Source organism: Globicephala melas, chromosome 12, assembly GCF_963455315.2.
Source record: "Globicephala melas chromosome 12, mGloMel1.2, whole genome shotgun sequence".
In the NCBI taxonomy this organism is placed as follows: Eukaryota; Metazoa; Chordata; class Mammalia; order Artiodactyla; family Delphinidae; genus Globicephala; species Globicephala melas.
The window spans coordinates 10,554,446-10,576,071 of NC_083325.1; the positions used below are offsets into that span (position 1 = coordinate 10,554,446).

A 21,626-nucleotide genomic window follows, 5' to 3' on the forward strand; every position below is an offset into this window, starting at 1 on the left:
GAGGCCCGCGTACCGCAAAAAAAAAAAAAAAAAATGGAGGGAAGGTTCAGCTCTATTCATCTATAAATAGTTTATGCTGCTGCATCATAATAAAGGTCTTTTAAAGGAAACAAAAAGCAGATGGACTGGACTCATCTATACCAATGATTTGAAATTTTAAAATGTAATTTTTGTGTTGAAGAAAACTACCTTTACGTTCACTTACTCTATGCTTAGAGCAGAGGCTAATGTGAAACAAGCACTGTACCAAGGTCTTCAGAGGTATCACAAAAATAGTTTGATAAGATTTTTTTGGCGGGGGGCTGTGCCACACGGCATGCGGGATCCTAGTTCCCCGACCAGGGATCGAACCCGTGCCCCTTGCAGTGAAGGTGCGGAGTCCTAACCACTGGACTACCAGGAAATTCCCTGATAAGATATTTATATTTATATTAACCGCTGTCCTTTGGAAACAGAACTAAAATTGCAGACTGCACACATACTTGCTCAACTTTCCTCAGGCATGCCTTGGAAATTTTCCTTTCCTTCCCTTCTGCCCTTTCCATTCCCCCTCCCTAGACAACTACATCCCTCTTCCTTGCCTATAAAATCCTACCCATCCTTCAAAGCTTAGTTTCTCTTCTATAAAACCTGCCCTGAGCCTAAGGACTAGAATTAATTTCACCCTCCTCTGTGCTTCCACAGCACTTGGATCCCCACGTGCTGCCTGTGTGACATTACGTTCTGCCTACGTGACAGTTATCAAAAGCACCCACTCCTTAGAGCGACTCCAAGGATTAGATGAGAAAATGCACATCACGGCCTACCTCAGCGCCTGGCGCGCAGTCAGAGCTCCATAAATAGAGGACATTGGTGTTTATGTGTCTTCTCTACTAACGTGTAAGCTCCCACAGTACCTAGGAAGAATGCCTCACACCTAAGGACGCTTAATTTCATTCAACAAAGCAACATACACATATTATTTATCCCTCCAAACAGTTCATCTTTATATCCAGGAAAGCCTTGGAAAATTCTACCCTAACCACTTCACATGCACAGAGACGCACTATCAGAACTGTGAAGTACTGTGTCAAAATGGAAGCAGTAGGGGGACTTCCCTGGCGGTCCAGTGGTAGGGCTCTGCGCTTTCACTGCAGAGGGCGCGGGTTTGATCCCTGGTTGGGGAACTAAGATTCCGCACTCTGCGCGGGGCGGCCAAAACATTAAAAAAAAAAAATAAAAGGAAATTAACACAAAAAAGAGTAGAACAATTATATTGTTACAATTTAAAAAAATGTAAGCAGTAGGATGCTTAGAAGATCAAACTGGACTTGTAGGAGTCGCGTGGTAGACAAGTGTGGACACACACAGCCCACAGGCGAGGTGGCCGGGCCTCCCCCACATGCTGTGTCCTCTCAGTGAACCTCTATCTTGCTGTAAGATCTTCTGATGCAATAGGAGAAGGTTAATGAAGCGTTCTCAGGGGCAGTGACATGAGGGAGTTAGTTGTGGGAGGGAAGTAATGAAACTCTGGAGGTAGAAAAAAAGTAAAGTAAATAGAACTATAGAAAATTAATGTTATTAAAAGAACATAAAGATATCTTCGTCTCCACTGGCATCTATGTGGCACTGACTCGGTGGTTTCAAGCCACTTAACCTCATTCCAGCCTTTGTTTGTCCCAGTCTTGACAGTCCCTGGGTGTACTGACCAGTTCCCTAGGCGTCACCCTTGATTTTTATCTGAAGAAAGCACAACTCTCACGAGCACAGTTGGAGACTGCATTTTTGAAAAACACTTCCTAAGTTTTCTCTTTCTGTTTTCATTTTTCATCAGAGGGAATTTTCTAGAATTAAACCTTGTGATCCATTGAATGAGATGATTCATAGGCATTGTAACTTTGGTGAGTCAGAAACATGAGTAATTGTTATCAAAGTCCTCAAAGAACGTTAATCTAAAGATTCAAATCTGGCCCCATATATTCTGTGTTAAATACAAATACATTATTTCAGGAATACACTTTGACAATCCTGCCTTCGAAATTAATCATCTAATACTTATCAGGTAAAAGAAGTTCACGTTTCATTCCACTCTTCTTACTTCCATTCACAAGTAAGCAGGTTACTTACCTGGGGAGAAAAGGTCCATGTTTTGGGTTTCTTAGGTTGCCATGTGGCCCTGACTGTATGAATGTTGCTCAGAACCTGAAATGAGATTTTCCCATTTGAAATCATATTGTAGAAAGCTCTTTGAAACATTATCACTTCCAGGTCCCAAACAGCTAACAGTTGGGCAGAGGGAGAGGGGGATATTTCATTTCTTACTTTGTGTAACTCTGTAATTCTTTTTTCTTTTTACATCAAGTATTATACATACATAACATTTAAAATGATTAACAAAAAAACAAGTGTTACAGCGCTTATAACACAACGGAAGAACTGATAAATGAATTCAGACTCAGATCTTTGCACTAGTGATAAACTGTATTACGTGAAATACTTAATATATGAGATAGATGAACCAGAAAATTCAGAGAAATTGTAGGTACGAACGACCTTTTAAGAAATATGACCCACAAGAGCATTTTATGTGCAATCCATTACCCTGCCATCAAGACAGACACTGCTCCCAGCTCAGATACACGGTTACAGTTTTCTTCAAGATCCCTAGGCCTATAAAGTATACTTTTCCTGGAATTTAATCTCTTATAAAATGCTATTGCAAGAAGTTAGTCCTATAATATATACAAATCAATAGAATACAAAAGGAGCAAAAACTGTAAAAAAAAAAAAAAAGAGTTCAAATTCTATAAAGTTATGGCCAAAACTGACATTTTCCAGAAGAACAGATAATATACAATTTTTATTTTAGATAAAAATATTTTAGTATAGCATTTCTAAAACTAAGCTTTAAAAATAATTAGAAATCATCCTGAACGTGTCCTATGAGGTGAAATTCAATTCACTGCCCTCTGTGTTGCTATTGGCAAGCAACTAGGAGGATCTTATGGGCAGCTAAGTTGTTTTCCACAGAGAAAGTCTCCATTTCCTTCCACAACGAATATAAATGAATTTATTTAAACCCTTTATAAAATGATATATATTCTCAGACTGGGCTCTTGGAGTACAAACTCCTTTTGATTACTATCTGGTGTCTAATCTAAGACTGCATTTTATTTATTCCAAGGTCCTTCTTGGTTTTTCAAGAAGTGTTCCCCACTTCTAATATCTAAGAAGTCCCTTGCAATCACTGAAATTGAGATCTCATGCTATCTCTGCTTTTATCTTCTCAACTTGGAGAATGCTGATTTTGATTGAGGAAAAACTTCCTCTGCTTGATAATTTTACATCCTTCTTGAGTTACTGACTCTGAGAGCTAAAAAGGACTTAGTCCAAACATCTCATTATACATTTGAGAAAACTGCCTCGAGAGAGGGTGAATGACTGGCTCAGGGCATAAGGATGAAATAATCAAGGGTTCAAAATTTTAGAGATTTTTCCACTTAGCAAACTGCATCAAGAATGCATAAGGGGGGCTTCCCTGGTGGTGCAGTGGTTGAGAGTCCGCCTGCCGATGCAGGGGACGCGGGTTTGTGCCCCAGTCCGGGAAGATCCCACATGCCGTGGAGCGGCTGGGCCCGTGAGCCATGGCCACTGGGCCTGCGTGTCTGGAGCCTGTGCTCCGCAATGGGAGAGGCCACAACAGTGAGAGGCCCATGTACAGAAAAAAAAAAAAAAAAGAATGCATAAGGGGGACTTCCCTGGTGGTCCAGTGGTTAAGACTCTGCGCTCCCAATTCAGGGGGCCCGGGTTCGGTCCCTTGTCAGAGAACTAGATCCCGCATGCCACAACTAAATATTCCGCATGCTGCAACTAAAAGACCCCGCGTGCCGCAACGAAGATCCTGTGTGCCGCAACTAAGACCCGGAGCAGCCAAATAAATAAATAAATATTTAAAAAGCAAACAAACAAAAGAATGCATAAGGACTTCTGCTCAAGATGAATTTATGCTTCAACACAGCTGCTCTGCTCCAAACATAAAGCAGTGCCACTTAAAAAGACAGAGGAGGACCCAAAAGTGAGATGAATATTTCAGTGGCCCATAAACAGAAGAGAAAAACAAAGAATAGGGCGAGACTAAAACTGGGGGTCTCCTGGGCTCTGAGTCTAGAGCGGGACGTGGTGACAAGGAGCCGGATTTGTATGTTACAGAGGCTAATGGTACTCAACACATGATAGAGGAACAGAGACAGCCTTATTGCTTGAAGCCAGTAGGGTGGAAGAAAGATGGTGGCCAACCTTCCTCCTCATAGGAAGTAAAGAGCCTAAGCAGGAAGGACAAAGATGGAGCCATGACACCAGGATCAGAACCAAGTAAACAAGTGAACTTTTAAGTGAATCACTGATGTCCCTGACATCAGCTTAGATCAAGAACGCTAAACTTCACTGTAAGATCTGGTTCTGGACTGGAGTTTGGAGGTAGCAATCACAACACCATTAGATTGGTGGGGCTTGGCTGGGGGGGGAAGGGTAAAATATCTTCTGCATAAAATGTGCTTCTAAGGACACATGAAGAAATCAAATACTTACAATACAAGAAACAACCCAGAGCATAGATATTAACAAAATATGTCACTATACATAATTACATATTTACTGTTTTTTAAAAAACAGATTTGTTTGCATTAAAAAAAAAAAACCCAAAAAACTTCTAGGCAACGATGACAAGATGGGCCAGTAGGTAGGTAAAGCATGTTAGTATCTTTGGTGTGTTAGCAGAAAGAAATACGGAGTTTAGATTTATGAGAATAATCTACAGCTAAGTAAGTAGGCTAAACATTTACATATTGCAAACTGAGAGGCTTCAATAGAACTAAGTGACAAGGCCATGGGTAGCTGTTATGTTTTTCTCTGCATGTTTCTATGTATTTGAAATAGTGACTAATTTAACAAATATTGCTAATTCCAGTAAAAGTCAGATTGTGGTATAAAATACATGTAAAAGGAAAAGAATAAACAAATTGGAAGATTGTAATGTTCTAAGATAAGAGTCTAAATGTGAGATTTACACTTGCGTTCTATTTCTTTTATTATTGGCAAAACTAATACAATTACTTGATGTGTTATTTCTTACTGAGTTCTTAAGGGTTTTCAATCAATTTTTAAGGATGAAACATACAATGGTGGTTAATTATGAAATGTGTCAAATATTACCAAATATATATTAAATATATATAAATATACAAGTTAAAAGAAACTTACAGTGAACACCCATAAGCTTATCACCTAAATTCTGCCATCAATATTTTACTATACTTGCATTATCACATATATCTTCTGTCCATCCATCAATTCACCTAATTTTCTGATACACTGCAAACTTGCAGACATAAGTAAACTTTCCTCTAAAGACATTAGCATGCATATCATTAGCTAGAGTTCATCATCTGTTCACAGTTCTTTTTTTGATCGAAAATTTAACACAATGAAATTCAGTAACCTTAGTTTTTATCTTCTTGTAATGTCCACAATGGAGACAGGAAAGTGGGCTGACTAGGGGTCATAGGTCCTGAGGAATGACACAGTGAGTGCTGTCTCTGGAGGCCTAGAGAGGAGCCTGAACTTCCATTAGGGCCCCAAAGTAAGGAGGCACACCTACCCCCAGGGGGGTGGGCAGAGGCCAAGTGGGGAATCTGGACTTCCATTCTCACCTGGCAGTAATGGTGTCAGAGGCCTGCTAAAATAGAAGTTAAACTTATTAAGATCCAGAGACTCCCAACACTCAAAATGTCCAGGATACAATAAAAAAAAGAAACAAATCATTCATTATACCAAGTACCAGGAAAATCTCAACTTGAATGAGATTGGTATCAAAAGACACCAATACTGAGATGACACAGATATTGGAATTATCTGACAAGCATTTTAAAGCAGCCATCTAAAAATGTTTCAATAAACAACTATGGAGATGCTTAAAAGAAATTTAAAACGTAGAAAGAAATACAAAGTCTCAAGAAAGAAATAAGGAAATCTCAACAAAAAAATGAAAGATAAAGGAGACCCTAATGGAAATTCTAGAACTGGAAAATACAATCACCAAGATTAAAAACAGACACACACACATACCTACACGAGTCACTGAAGAGACTCAACCACAGAACAGAAAAGAGAGAAAAGAATCAGTGAACTTGAAGACAGGAAAACGGAAACTATGCAGTCTGAACAACTGAGATAGAATAGATGGGAAAAAATGATCAGGAGCCTCAGGAACCTGTGGGATTATAACAAAAGATCTAACTAACATTCATGTCATCGGAGTCCCAGAGGAGAGGGGAGTTTGGAGCTGGAAAAGTATTTGAGAAAATAATGGCTGAAAAATCCCCAAATTTGGCAAAAGATATAAACCTATGGTTTAAAAAGCTGAGAAAACCCTAAACAGGTTAAACCCAAGAAATCCATGACAAAGTACATAAACTTCTAAAAACTAAACACGATATCTTGAAAGCAGTGAGAGAGAAACACCACCTAGATTCACCTATAGGGAAAAACCAATTCTCATCAGACAGAGGCCAGAGGAAATGGAACAATATTTTTTGAGTGCTTAAAGAAAAGAACTGCCAACCTAGAATTGTATAGCTAGTGAAAATATCCTTCAGGAATAAAGGGGAAACAGGCATTCTCAGATAAAGAAAAACTACGAGAATTTGTAGCCTGCAGACCTACCCTAAAAAGAATGGTTAAAGGAAGTTCTCTAAATAGAAAAAACATGATAAATCTCTGAATATCAGGAAGGAAGAACAATGGAAAGAGTAAAAACAAGGGTAAATATGAGAGGTTTCTCTGAAGTTTTCTAAATTATGCTTGATGGTTGAAGGAAAATTCTAACACTGTGTGATGTGGTTCTCAATGTATGTAGAGGAGATATTTAAGACAATTAGAAAGCAGGGAGGGTAAAGAGGTTTAAAGGGAGGTAAGGGAGGTACATGTCACTTCAACTGGAATGTTGACACTAGCCAGCCGTGGGAAGTTATGTAGGTATAAAGTCATACCAAAACCCGTACAAAGAGATCCACTCAACAACACGGCAGACAATTCAGAATGGAGTTCTAAAAAATGTTCAGGTAACACATAGGAAGACAGAAAAAAATAAAACAGGGGAATGAAAAAGAGGGAACAAAGAGAATAAATAAAACAGCAGACTCAAAAGTTAAAGATGCCCCTCCAGGACCTGCCTGCTTTGGGATGCTTTTCAGAGCCCCGAGGGAGTTGCTTTTCATATATTACCCAGAATTTACAGTTCTCATCACTGGGCAAGTTATTTGGAGAGGAGCTTACTCAGTCATTATTGGAAGTAGTGTCTCATTAACTAGTTCTAGTAATAATGCTTTTTATTTGTAATGTGGCTTAGGCTTATTAAAGAAGTATTCTTGGGCTTCCCTGGTGGCGCAGTGGTTGAGAGTCTGCCTGCTGATGCAGGGGACACGGGTTCGTGCCCCGGTCCGGGAGGATCCCACATGCCGCGGAGCGGCTGGGCCGGTGAGCCATGGCCGCTGAGCCTGCGCGTCCGGAGCCTGTGCTCCGCCAACGGGAGAGGCCACAACAGTGAGAGGCCCGCGTACCGCAAAAAAAAAAAAAAAAGTATTCTTAAGTAAATAGCATGAGTATGTAACTATTAAATATGTTCTCTAACTCCTCAACTTGGAAAATTTGGCAAAAATTTGTTTCATAAACTAATTTCTATTATTTTTATATAAAATAATTTCTACTATTTTGATATATTATTCAAAATAAAATTCTAATCTTTGTTTTATGTTGTCACGTATGAGAATAGCGAGAGGTACAGCAAAAAGTGTGGAACCAGATCTGGGAAAAAGAAGGCAATTCATCTTTTCTTGGTCACTGGCGACACCTACTGGCTCGTTTTTGGCAGTGATCTTGTGCAGAGCATGTAGAAGGAAGGAAAGATCCTTATTTACCCCCAGTGCAGATGAAAGAAAGGCACTTTCCTCATGCTGCGAGTTAGAAGTACACTCAGCAGAAAGAAAGATATCTATCAGTGTTCTCTACCTCACTGCACGTCACCACCATCCACCCAGATGTGGAAATCAAAGACCTAGTGTCATGCTTGGCGTCCCACTCTCCCTCACCTGCCACATCCAACCCACCACCAACCAAAGTGTGTTGGGTTTTGCCTCCTTAATATCCCTCCGGCCACAGCTCTCATCTCCACTTCCCTAATCTAAGTTACCATCGTCATCTCTCATCTGGTCAACTTATGATGTTCCATGTATTGGTCTAAGTGCTTTACTTACATTAACTCATTTAGTCCTCACATCGACCCTAAGGGATGCACATGAGACAAGACAGCAAGGTCGAGTCGTTTGGTCAGCGTCCCACACCCAGTCGGCGGAGCCAGGGTTAATTCCAGGCAAAATGGCTCCAGATTTCGTTTTCTTGAGGCGACACTTGCTGCCCTTTGACCACCACACTGTGACATAGCCCCCAGTGGTCTACTCAGATCCCTCTGACCCCCGCCCCCTTCAATCCATCTCCAGAGAGGAGCCAGAAATCATCCCCAAACGTACGTCTAAGTCATGTCCTACCTCTAATGACTTTCCCCGCTTCTAGGGTAAAGACGAAACTCCCTACATCATGGCTTACAGCATCTTACTCTGTGCCTCCTGCTTCATCCCGTCCTACACTTCCTCTTGCTGCCCCCACTCAGCCCCCTGGCTCCCCTTCCCAAGTCCTTTCCTGCCAGGGCCCTGGCCTGTGCTGCTCCTTCAGCCAGGTACACAGTCCCCTTGTCCCCTTTTCTCTTCATCTCCTTACGGCCTGTTCACCCCTCAGATCTCAAGGCAAGCATCACCCCCTCAGGAGGTAGACTATGAAATTGAGATTTTTTTTAAACATCTTTATTGGAGTATAATTGCTTTACAATGGTTAGTTTCTGCTTTATAACAAAGTGAATCAGTTATACATATACATATGTTCCCATATCTCCTCCCTCTTGCGTCTCCCTCCCACCCTCCCTATCCCACCCCTCTAGGTGGTCACAAAGCACCGAGCTGATCTCCCTGTGCTATGCGGCTGCTTCCCACTAGCTATCTATTTTACGTTTGGTAGTGTATATATGTCCATGCCACTCTCTCACTTTGTCACGGCTTACCCGTCCCCCTCCCCATAACAGAATTCTTTTCTGGTGCTACAAATTTCCCTCTAAGCAATGCTTTCGCTAACATCCCACAAATATTATGCTGCATTTTCATTTTTTTGCTCAGTTCAAAATATTTCCTAATTTCCCTTGAAATTTTCTTTTAACCCATTGATTCTTGAGAAATCTGTCGTTTAATTTCTAAGTATTTAAGGATTTTTCCAGTTATCTTTCTGTCTCTGATTTCTAATTCAATCACATGTGATCAAAGACCACACACTGTATGATTTCAATTCTTCTAAATCTGCTTGGACCATCTATTTTGCTGAATGTTCCATACGCACTAAAAAGAATGCGTACTTTCCTCTTTGGGGCTGAACTGTTGTACAAATGTTAATTACATCCAGTTTGTTCATGGTGTTACTCTGTTCTCTTATACTCTGACTAATTTTCTGTCTACTTGTTCTACAGTACTGTAGAGAGAAGTATTGAAGTCTCCAGTTATGATTGTGGCTTTGCCCGTTTCTCCTTTCAGTTTGGTCCATTTTTGCTGCCTGTATTTGGAAGCTCTGACGTTAGGTGTAAGCACATTTCGGATTGTTACGTCTGCTTGGTGAACTGTCCATTTTATCATGTAATGTACCACTTTATTCCCGGTAATCTTCCTTCTTCTGAAGTATACTTTGTCTGATATTAATATGTTTTGAATGGTGTAGCTTTTTCCATCCTTCTACTTCTAACCTGCCTATATTATTATGTTTAAGGTGGTTTCTTAAGCATAGCCTATGGTTGGCTCTCTCTCATTCTGGTTTTAATTTGCATTTCCTGGATGACTTATTATATGTTGTGTATCTTTTTATAGACCCATTGGTTTGCCATATTTTCTTTCTTTTTTTTTTTTTAAACATTTGTACTATACTTTTTAAAAAATTAATTAATTTTTGGCTGCACTGGGTCTTTGTTGCTGTGCGCGGGCTTTCTCTAGTTATGGCAAGCAGGAGCTACTCTCCGTTGCAGTGTGTGGGCTTCTCACTGCAGTGGCTTCTCTTGTTGCAGAGCACGGGCTCTAGGCACGCGGGCTTCAGTAGTTGTGGCGTGCAGGCTCAGCAGCTGTGGCTCGCGGGCTCTAGAGCGCAGGCTCAGTAGTTGTGGCACACGGGCTTAGTTGCTCCGACGCATGTGGGATCTTCCCGGACCAGGGCTTGAACCCATGTCCCCTGCATTGGCAGGCAGATTCTTAACCACTGCGCCACCAGGGAAGCCCCCATATTTTAAGTGCCTGTTCAAGTCTTTTGTCAATTAAAAAAACCTGAGTTATCTTTTTTATTTCTTGGATATCCTTGAATCGTTCCTGACCGTAGGGGAAAAGTATGCAATATTTCACATTAAGTGTGATGATGCTAGTAGCTTTGCTTCAGCTTTCTCTTGTTGCCCTTTACCAATTTGAAGTTCCCTTCTGTTCTTAGTTTGGTGAGAACTTTTTTAAAATCATAAGTGGGTGTTAAAATTTGTCAACTGCTTTTTCCGCATCTATTGAGATGATCAGGTGATTTCTGTTCTTCAGTTCTGTTAATATGGCAAATTACAATAATCTATTTTCAAATGTTAAATACTGGTTACACAGGTGTGTACATTTGAATTCCTGGAATAAACCCCAATTGGTCATGATATATTGTCCTTTTTTATACATGGCTAGATTCAATTTGCTAATATTTTGTTTAGGATTTTAGTTTATATATTCATGAGGAATACTGGTCTTGTGATTTTTCTTTTTTGTAATGTCTCGTCATATTTTGGTATCATGTTTTTCCTGGCCTCGTGAAATGAGATGGGAAGCATTTCCTCTTTATCTATTCTTTGGAAGTTTGTGTACTATTGGTATTATTTCTTCCTTAAATGTTTGGAGGAATCCACCAGTGAAACCATCTGGGTCTGGAGTTTTCTTTATTGGAAGATTTTTAATTACTGTTTCAATTTCTTTAACAGGGGTCATTCAAATTGTTCTATTTCTTCTTGTGTCAGTTTCATTAAGTTATGGTTTTCAAAGAATTTATCTGTTTATTGATGTTATCAAATTTACTGTCATAAAGTTGTTTACAACATCCCCTGCTTATCCCTTTAATGTGCGCAGGATCTGTGCTGAGGTCTCCATTTTCATGTCAGATGGTGATCATGTAACCAAGCAGGACCCTACGAGGCCTTCCCAGAAAAGAGCCCCACCCCTGTCCTCCACCTGCCTTTTGTCTGTAGAAAAACGTCAGTCAAAGCATAAATTTAATCAGAGAAGTGAAAAAATGCAGAAACAAAGGAAAACAGTCAAGCAAGACAAAATAGTAATACTTTAGCCATTAAACAAAGTCAGGGACCTTTAGCTCTTCCTCAAGGGCTATAGATAATATCCTGAGCCATGTCCTGTGAGCTGTTTTGCAGATACTGAAACCCCCTCCAGGTGGGAGAACTTAACTGTGTGCTGCCCACAAGCACGCAGACCCCAGACTGGTTGGAACCAGAAGGTTGATGATGTTGACTCCCAATTACCTCACCACCAGCCAATCAGAAGAATGTCTGTGAGCCGATCACGCTCTGCTCCTTGATCACTGTAACACTCTTCACTACCTGCTCCAGGGTGGAACACACAGTTCTGAGGGCATTAGCCTACTGTGGCCCCCTTTGCCTGGCAAAGCAATAAAGCTCTTCTTTTCTACTTCACCCAAAACTCTGTTTCCGTGTTTCTATCTGGCACCGGTGAACAGAGGCAGAGTTTCGGCAACAATCATTTGTTTTCTCTCTTTTAAAATTTCTTGATCAGTCTTACTAGGCACCTCTCAATTTTATTAATCTTTTCAAAGAATAAACTTTGCCTTTTCTGACTTTCTCTTGTTTTCTACTTCATTAATTTCTACTCTTTATTATTTCCTCCATTCTACTTCCTTTGGGATTGACTCACTCTTCCTTTTCTAGGCTCTTGAGTTCGAGCTTAGATCACTGATTTAAAAATCTTTCTTCTCGTCTAGTGTATGCAATTAAAGTCACAAAGTTCCATCCAGGCACTGTTTCATCTGTATCTCATAAATCAATTAATTAAGAGTTATTCAAATTTTTTGGTACTGGGTAAAAAATATTCTCTTAGGAATCAGAGAGGCACAGAATGGAAAAGGACACAAGGCAACTTTGTCAGGTCATGGTAATGCTCCATATGTTGCCTGGGATGTTGGTTATACAGGTGTGTACACCTGTCAAAAATGCAATACTCTAACCTTCAAACCTGAACTGTATACAATACTAGAAGATAGGCATCAGTACCTTTTTGTAAGTGAAAAATCTAAGGCTCAGAGGCGTTAACTGTGACGTATAAATATCACATGCTTAGCAACTGAAAGAGCCAGGAGTTAAGTCTGTGTCATCAGAACACATGTAGTTTGCACTCTACCACACATCATTTTATATAGATACTTATACACACACACACACACACACACACACACACACACACACGGAGAGAGAGAGAGGTTGAGAGGGAGAAAGAGACAGACAGACCCTGTGCAGTACGCGGTTAATATGTGGCGTTAACATATGGTGGCAACCGGTTTAACTCTTCAGCAAGCTCACCTTATTGCCGTCAAACAGACAGAAGCGCACGTGTCTGCTCAGAACCTGGATGCTCACTCCTGGAAGAGGAATCATCTTACAGCTCCAGAGGGTCAGAATCAAGGAAACACGACTTGGTCTTGACTTAATCTGAGAGAAAAATTAGTTATGAGGAAGGTTTACTTTTATGACTTATAAGACAAATTCATTTTCAAAGCACCTTTTGTAAATGCTTAAGAAAATGCATATAGAATTAAAAAAGAACAAAAGAATAAATTTTGCACACAACATACACACACAAGAAAAGTTTCAATAGTCTGTTTAATTTAACCCAAAACTTCAGTTAAAATTTTCATAAATATTTATATTTAAAATATTTGCTTTGGGGACTTCCCTGGTGGTCCAGTGGTAAAGAATCCACCTTACAATGCAGGGGACGTGGGTTTGATCCCTGGTCAGGGAACTAAGATTCCACATGACGCAGGGCAACTAAGCCCGCGTGCCACAATTACTGAGCTTGCGCGCCTCAACAAGAGAGCTCGCGGGCCACAAACTACAGAGCCCACGCACTCTGGACCCCGCATGCCACAACTAGAGAAGAGAAAACCCGCACGCCACAACTGGAGAGAGGCCCAAGTGCTGCAACGAACCTCCTGCATGCCGCAACTAAGACCTGACACAGCCAAAAATAAATAAATAATAAATAAATCTTTTAAAAAATTTTGCATTTTTTTGTTAAATACACAGAAATTGTGATGAAAAGAACAGTCAGTACAATCAGGGAAAAAGAATGACCTGACCATGGAATCAACTGTATTCCAGGTTCGTTCTTACAGCTCCTTCTTACATAAGGCAGGTCCGCATAGAAGGTCACCACAGCATAGTGACCAGTGACACCTGGCGTTAATATTATCCAGCTAGCTCCTCCTTGTTTCAATTCCAAGCATTTATCTACATTATTCCCTGGCTTCTAATATAGATGTTTTGACAGAGAGAATGCACTGACCATTGGATGTAGTTATTCAGTTCTACTTCACAAGATAATTCAGAATGTCAATTAAAAAAAAACTGGCATTCTAGTTTTTTTTTAATTTAAGAACATCTTCAATTCTTAACATTCTGCTTTATGGTCCTGGGCCTTTCCATTTAAATAACACATCACTGAAAAAAATCAGACAATGTTTAACAGTTTGTCACCTTTTCCATTAAAAAATGAGAGCTGACAATTGAGCTCTCTGTGTACAAGTTCACAAAATTAAATGCTATTTATTCAGTACTAGTATACTACACACACCAAATATAACATATTTGTAAACTTGCAACAGGAGATGTTTAATGCTAAAAAGATTCCAGGCATGCTCGGGTTGAGAAGGAAAAGAGTACGAAAATTCTGCACCACCCCTTCCCACAAAACCTGGCCACACTGGGTTCTCTTATTCTTCCCTGAGGCTCTGGGGGAGCAAGGGAGAAAAGGCAGAAGGTAAACAGGAAGGGGAGTGAGGGGCTCAAATGCAGTTTATATCTTCTAAGGAGGAGAATTGAATGTCAAGAGCATTTCCTACTTCAAATAAGGGGGATACCAGTAATCCTCCGCTCCAAGCTCCCCACAAAGTATAATCAGAAAGTACTGCCAAGTTCCTCATTCCTATTTAATTAAAATAATATTACTACTGCCACTAATAATAATGATACTGGCTAACATTTACTAAGTTATCATCATGTGTCAGGCACTGTTCTAAGCCCTTCACACATTCAGTGCAATTCTCATAATAACCCTATGTTGGAAGTATTACTTCCAACATAGATGAAAAAAATTGAGGCAAAGAATGATGAAGATTGATACCTAGTATTATTTCCTTTGTAACAATGGGAGAAGAGAGCAGTGGAGAAGAGAAACAAGATAACGTCAAGGTAACAGACCCAAGTTCTGTCTCAGCCATGAAACTGTCACTAAGTGTTTCAAAATTACAATGCGGAGACAATTTTTTTTTGTTTTTTTATAATGCATTAATCAATTTACGTTACCTGTATATTTGCAACCATGACAAAATCTGGAAAATTTATAATTTTACTGACAGTAACCATACTTACAGAGCCCGTTTTAGCATCCCACATTAGATCTTTGAAGGCCAGTTGTGAAGTAGTGAGCTCTGGTTGTAAGAAGTAACTTGCTCGAAATTGATTCCCTGCAAAAATAATTGTTCCTTTATTTTCTTACAAAGAACGAATGAAATTCAAAACCCCAAATTCATGATGTTATGGTACAAACTTAGGAAACAGACATCGAAAATGCCAAGCTGTTTACTAGAAACTTGCTTCCTAAGACAGACATACCAACAGAGATAAGAACAACAGCAGGAAATGTAAGGATAGAAGCACATGAGAGCTGATCTTAAAGTGGCTTTAGGAAAGATCTTAAAGACTTTTAGGCCAGTAACATGCCCCATGATGAAGATGATCCATTCAAATATTTTTGTAAAATGCAGAAACTCTGTGAACACTTTTTAGATATTTTAGAGAAAGTATATAATCATTAATTTTACTTCTTAACACAAAAGCATTTTAATACTGTTCTTCCATACTCGTGTCATGACGAATACCTATTACAAAATCATTTACTCACCCAAGAACTCATTTTTGAGTTCCTACTCTGCCAGGTGCTATGCTGGGAGCTGGAAACATAAACGTGAATCAGAGAAATATGGCCCCTGCCCTCATTAGCTTACACTTCAGTGGGGGAAACTGTTACAAAAAATAAGTAGACAAAAGACAAAATAATTATAAGCTGACTTAGACTTATACAGGGTGCTCAAGTGAATGGGAGTAGGAGGGCCTACATGGAAGGTGTCTCTGGGAATGTACCCTGAGACCCAAAGCATGAGAAGCGGGGAATTCCCTGGCGGTCCAGTGGTTAGGACTCCACAAGGGCCCGGGTATGACCCCGGGTCGGGGAACTAAGATCCCACAAGCTGCGCAGCACAGCCCAAAATAATAATAATAATAAATCGATAAATAAATAAATAAAAAGAGATTTATAATAAAAAACAAAAATAAAACAAAGCATGAGAAGGAGCTGGGTGTTCAGGGAGGGCTGAGAAGAGCCTCCCGACAGAGAAGCCTCAAAGCAGCCCTTCCACAGATGACTCAGCAGCTCAGGGTATACAAGGGAGCCTCACCACAACATTATTCCTCTTTAAAATGAGCTTATGAACAAATGTTGCCAAGTACAGGGCAATCCAAGAATGAGTAAGGAAACAGAAACAGCGAACAGGGAAAACTCTTTGGAAAAGTCTCACTGTGAGGAAAAGCAGAGAAAGGGAGGCTTCATCCAGAATGGGACAGGGTTGCGGGGAGCTGGTCCGTAAAGGTGGGAGGTTTTAGGTTTGCTAGGACTACTGATGAGGGAATCAGCCAGTGGGGCAGGGGAGAGCAGGCTGAAGATACAGGAAAAGGTTGATCAAAGAGTCGTGTTTTTGAAATAATGGAAGGGGGCTTGGCCTCTGATAGGATCAGGGCTCCTTCCTCCTTCACAAGCAAGATGAAGGAAAAGATGAGCGTCCAAGAGATGTGAGATGTTACAACTTTTTCAATGACTTGCTTTGGCTGTGCCAGAAAAATTAGATGTAAACCGTGACCGCTTAACTAAACGTCTGTGGTGGCTGATGGACACCTGTTACCTTCCTCCAGAAGCTGGAAGAGGGTGGAAGGCCTGAACCCGGCAGGAATAGCTCCCATCGTGGTCAGTACGTCAACGGTGTTAATCTGCTGAAGAGAGTAAAACAAAAATTTGCTTGGTTTCATTCATGTTTCCTCACCTCTAGGATACTCTCTCTTTATCACTGTAGCAACTACAACCCCCAAAAGAAAAATACAAATGTACAGACTTTGGCGGAAGAATATAGCAATTTAACCCCCAATTCCTGAGAAGACGCCATTGCTGAATCCTGGCCTTTCCTGAGGACCTAAGCCCCATGCAGTGCCCAGGGGGCTGAGCTCTGTGCTCCAGACCTGCTGCTTCCTGCATGGCCCCCATCAAAACGGCCTGTCCTGCTCCACAAAGTACTGCCCTGTCACAGATGAGTTGATATCGTAAACTGATATGCACTGAAGAATTAATGGCTTTTTTGTACACTATATGTACGTACACACACTCACACACACACACGCATGCACACATGTGCATGTCCATGTAAGTGATAAGTAGGGTAAAAAAGGCAGAAAGAATATATTTACTAAATGGTTAGTGATGATTACTTATGGAAGGAGTGGATTTTCATTTTGTTATGCAACTTTTTAAATGATAGGATTATTGATAGTTTCTTACTTTTCTTTTTTCTTTTGGTTGCGCCCCATGGCCTGTCTTAGTTCCCCGACCAGGGATCAAACCCATGCCCCCTACATTGCCCATGCCCCCTACATTGCAAGTGTGGAGTCTCAACCACTGGACCACCAGGGAAGTCCGAAGTTTCTTACTTTTTTGAGCTTTTTGGAATTTTTTAATATTAACAAAATTTAACAACTGTCTTTACCCAAATGATAGAAAATTCAAGCAGAATCAATGAGAGACATTTCCAAGCCCTCATAGGCATAGGCTTACTAAACCAGAAATATGTTTTAATGCTCTGTGCATTCCATGCTCTGTATCCTGCTTAAGATCCAATGCTTTCATTTAAAGTTTCCATCCTGTTTTGAATCTGAACTCTTATCAGAGCTATTAGGTAACAAAACGAGACATCATTAATAAGACAGGAGATACTAACCTCTGAGATGGCTTTTCGGACAGCACTCCAATGAGAATCGGTTCTAGGGAGAAACGGTAGCTAGGTGAGTGTACAGAAAGTTTATGCCTATTCACTCAATTAGGGAAGTTCATTAATCAAAGAACAAAGTATATAATTGTAACTTCTGAAAACCTAAAAGAGTCTACCCGAAACTAAGCATAATATCATGTGCTAACAATAATCACCAAGTTCAAGTTGTAATGGTCTTACGCAAACAGTAATATGAAAAGCCCTGCTCCCAAACTATCAGCTGTTTCCATTTCAAGAAATTCTTGAATTATGTATAATAGTAAAAATAAACAAATAAAATGTTTCCTAAACCCACTTTGATGTCCCCTCACACCTTTTTACCTTTGTTTAACTTCTGTTCCTTCTGCCGTTTCATCCCCTACCTCTACATCTTCTTCACTGCCTTCTTCACTAGACTCCGGGCCTTCTTCTTTATTATAGGGCTGAAAAATGATTGAAATATGAAGTACTTTTTACCTAATGCAAAAATCAACCAATAAGCGTACTTTCAGAAAGGCTCAAGTGTAGATAGGGATTTAGTATATGATGGGCATATAAAAAATCAGTGGAAAAAGATTTCAATACATGGTTGATAATGTCACTATGTGAAAAAATTACAATGACAGAGGCAGAGAACAAGTTTAATAAAAATAAATGCCCGATGGGACTTATTCAAATGAAAAAAAAAAAGAAAAGACAAAAAAGCAAAAAGAACTATAGAAGTGTTAGAAGAAAATAATCTTTTTTTTGGCCACGCCACATGGCGTGTGGATCTTAGTTCCCAAACCAGGGATCAAACCTGCGCGCCCTGCAGTGAAAGTGTGGAGCCTTAACCACTGGACCTCCAGGGAAGTCCCCGAAGAAAATAATCTTGAGATTCGAAAGCCCTTTCCAGTCATGATACCAAAACCATGTAACTTTGATTTAACTACATAAAAAATAAAACAAGGCTGAAAGTCAACAAAGAAGATATCTGCCACAAGTTTCTAAGGGTTGATATCCTTATCATCAAGATATGACAAAAACTCTTATAAATCAACACAATTTTCAAAAATCCCTTACAAAAATGAACTGAAAAGGCAATTTACAAAGAAGAAATAGAAATGGTCATAAAGCAAATGAAATCATGCTCAACCTCACTAGCAGTACAATAAATGCAAATAAAAAACAATAATGAGCCTTTTGGGTTTTTTTGGTCTATGACACTGGCAAAAAGATTGATGACAACGATCACTGGCAAATGTGTAGACAAAAAAGCACTCTCGGCTGCTGGAGATGGGAGTCCAAATAGGCATAACTTTCCTAAAAGGAAAAATGGCAAATTCAATCAAAATACAAAGGTGTAAACCCTTTGCACCAGCAATGAGCATTCAGGAATTTATTTAAGGGGAATAACCAGACAGTCTACAAGGTATATGTACAGACTGATCACAACACAGGGTCTTCTTTTCTAACAGAATCCCTGAATATAGCAATGAATCAGCTAGAAGACTACATTTTCCAAGCCCTCCTTGCAGGTAGGTGTTGTCAAGAAACTCAATTCTGGCCAAGGAGGTATAACTGGAAGTTTTTTGTGTAACTTCCAAGAAAGCTTTAAAAGACTGCAACTCATGCCTTTTGACTTCTTCTTTCCCTTTCCTCTTTCACTGCTTGGAATTGTTAATAACGAAAGATCTAGCAGCCAATCTAAGCTAAAGAGATAACAACCCTAGGAAGAGCTGCTCGCACCTACCCACAGGGTAAAATATTAGCTAGGGCCCTACCATTCCTTGACTGCCCATCTCCACACTTCCTCCACACACAAGAGAAATATGCTTCTACCTTATTTAGGCCACTATTTTGGAGCTCTTCTGTAACTCATAGCGGAAGCTAATCTTACCTTCTTTGCAATGTCATTTATAGTTATTATAGGTTGGAAACCTAAATGTCCATCTAAATGAGACTGGAATACTATGCTACCATTGAAACAGACGACCCAGAACTGAGCTGGGCAATAGGGCAGGCACTCACCACCTGTGCCTACTGACACTTGAAATGTGACCAGTCTAAACTGAGATGTGCTATTTAAGTGTAAAATACACACTAGAATTTGAAGACTTAGCATTAAAAAAAAAGAAAGGATTTTAAAATATTGATTATACGTTGAAATGAGACAATATGTTTGATATATTGGATAAAATAAATTATTAAAAATAATGTCACCGGGCTTCCCTGGTGGTGCAGTGGTTAAGAATCCGCCTGTCAATGCAGGCGACACAGGTTCGATCCCTGGTCCAGGAAGATCCCACATACCGCGGAGCAACTAAGCTCGTGTGCCACAACTACTGAGCCTGCGCTCTAGAGCCCGCAAGCCACAACTACTGAGCCCGTGTGACACAACTACTGAAGCCTGTGTGCCTAGAGTCTGTGCTCCACAACAAGAGAAGCCACTGCAATGAGAAGCCCGCACACTGCAATGAAGAGTAGCCCCCACTCGCCACAACTAAAGAAAGCCCGCACGCAGCAATGAAGACCCAACACAGCCAAAAATAAACAAATTAATTTTAAAAAATTAATAATGTCACCTGTTTCCCTTTACTTTTAAAAAATGTGTGTGGTATAATAAAAATACATATTTGGTCTTTATGCCAGTCCTTGGCACAGAGTTCCTAAAACTCCTAGAATTTCCTGAGTGACAGGAGTGTCTTTTGTTATTCATAACAAGGCCCTTTCAAACATACTTGAGTTTATGCTCATGAGGTCATGGCTTGGGGAGGGGTGGGTGCTGATGGCCAGAGGAACCAGTGATTAGAAGGTGGAAACTTTTAGTGCCCCCCACCCCCTCACCTTCAGGGAGGGAAAAGGAGCTAGAGATTGAATTTAATCACTGACAGCCAATGATTCGATCAATCGTGTCTATGTAATGAAACCTCCCCAAAATCCCTAAAAGACAGGGTTTAGGGAGCTTCTGGGTTGGTCATCACTTGAAGTGCTGGCAGGGTGGTTCCAGGAGCACATGGAAGAACCAGGCCCCACTCCCTCCCTCTCCCAATACCTTGCCCTGTGCACCTCTTCCATTTGGCTGTTCCAGAACTATATCCTTTATAATGAACTGGGAAGCAAAAGTGAGGTGTTTCCTGAGATCTGTGGTCCCTCTAGCAAATTATTGAACCTGAGGAAAGGTGTGGGAACTTCCAAGTTTAGAGCCGGTCACACAGAAGCACAGCTAGCCCCGGGGACTTGTGACGGGCATCTGAAGTGGGACAGTCTTATGGGACTGAGCCCTTACCTTGTGGAGGTCTGTGCTAACTCCAGGAGCTAGTGTCAGAATTGAACTGAATTGTTGGATACCTGGTTGGTTTCAAAGAATCAGTGTGGAAAAACAACATGTATTTGGTGTCAGAAAAGAAACACACAGTTGCTGTTAGAAGTGGTGCGAAGAAAAACAAGACAGCTCAGTGTCGTTACTAGAAAATTTTAAATTACATTTGTGGTTTGCATTATATTTCTATTGGACAGCACTGATCTATATATATTGGCAGAGAAAATGACCATGCTATATTATGAAATGTGAAAGAAATAGGCCATAAACATGCATATATAGTATGTCCACATCTTAGTAAAGGATCGTATATTTGTGGAAGTTAACACAAAGTTAACTGTGGTTTTGTTTCACAACAAATAATAAATACCTATTAATTTTTATGATCAACATTAATCCACAGAACATCTTCATTGTGGGATAACATGCTAGGGCTCAGCTACATAACAGCACTTCACAGGTCTCCAGAACTATAATACACAGTATCTTTCCCATGCTCTGTCCCTCTAAAATTGAGGCAAATTCTACATCTTAAGTCATTCACTAGTCAATTGATCAAAGACTACATCTTAGTGTTTTCTTATAAATGAAAAAATGTCTTGAAGAAGAAAAAGGAAAGAATAAACAAAAAAGACTAACCTCCAAGTACGTTCTGGGAATAAGACCTTTGTTTCCTTTGGCATTCTTAGCCATCCACCAACCATCAGGGTTTTTTTCAATTATAAGGAGAATTTCCCCTTTCTTAAAGAAAATAAAAGTAAAAATTTTTAAACTAAAATTTACCCCTAAATTCAGAATTATCAACATGAAAACTATT

At 40.1% G+C, this 21,626-nt stretch overlaps 1 protein-coding gene across 15 annotated transcripts in view; it reads right to left on the reverse strand.

Annotated features, from left to right (window-relative positions):
* Positions 1-21,626, reverse strand: part of LOC115843179 (nephrocystin-1) — a 105,608-nt gene that overhangs the window by 58,951 nt on the left and 25,031 nt on the right. For 11 of the 15 annotated variants that reach the window (XM_060309878.2, XM_060309883.2, XM_060309880.2 and 8 more), the window contains 7 exons: positions 21,449-21,550; positions 17,851-17,951; positions 17,479-17,521; positions 16,396-16,483; positions 14,810-14,904; positions 12,740-12,868; positions 2,107-2,181 (listed from right to left, as the gene is read on the reverse strand). In XM_060309878.2, coding sequence (XP_060165861.1) covers positions 2,107-2,181; positions 12,740-12,868; positions 14,810-14,904; positions 16,396-16,483; positions 17,479-17,521; positions 17,851-17,951; positions 21,449-21,550 — 633 coding nt within the window. The remainder of the gene's footprint in view (positions 1-2,106; positions 2,182-12,739; positions 12,869-14,809; positions 14,905-16,395; positions 16,484-17,478; positions 17,522-17,850; positions 17,952-21,448; positions 21,551-21,626) is intronic. The other 4 variants (XM_060309879.2, XM_060309889.1, XM_060309886.1 and 1 more) reach the window with 2 other exon arrangements.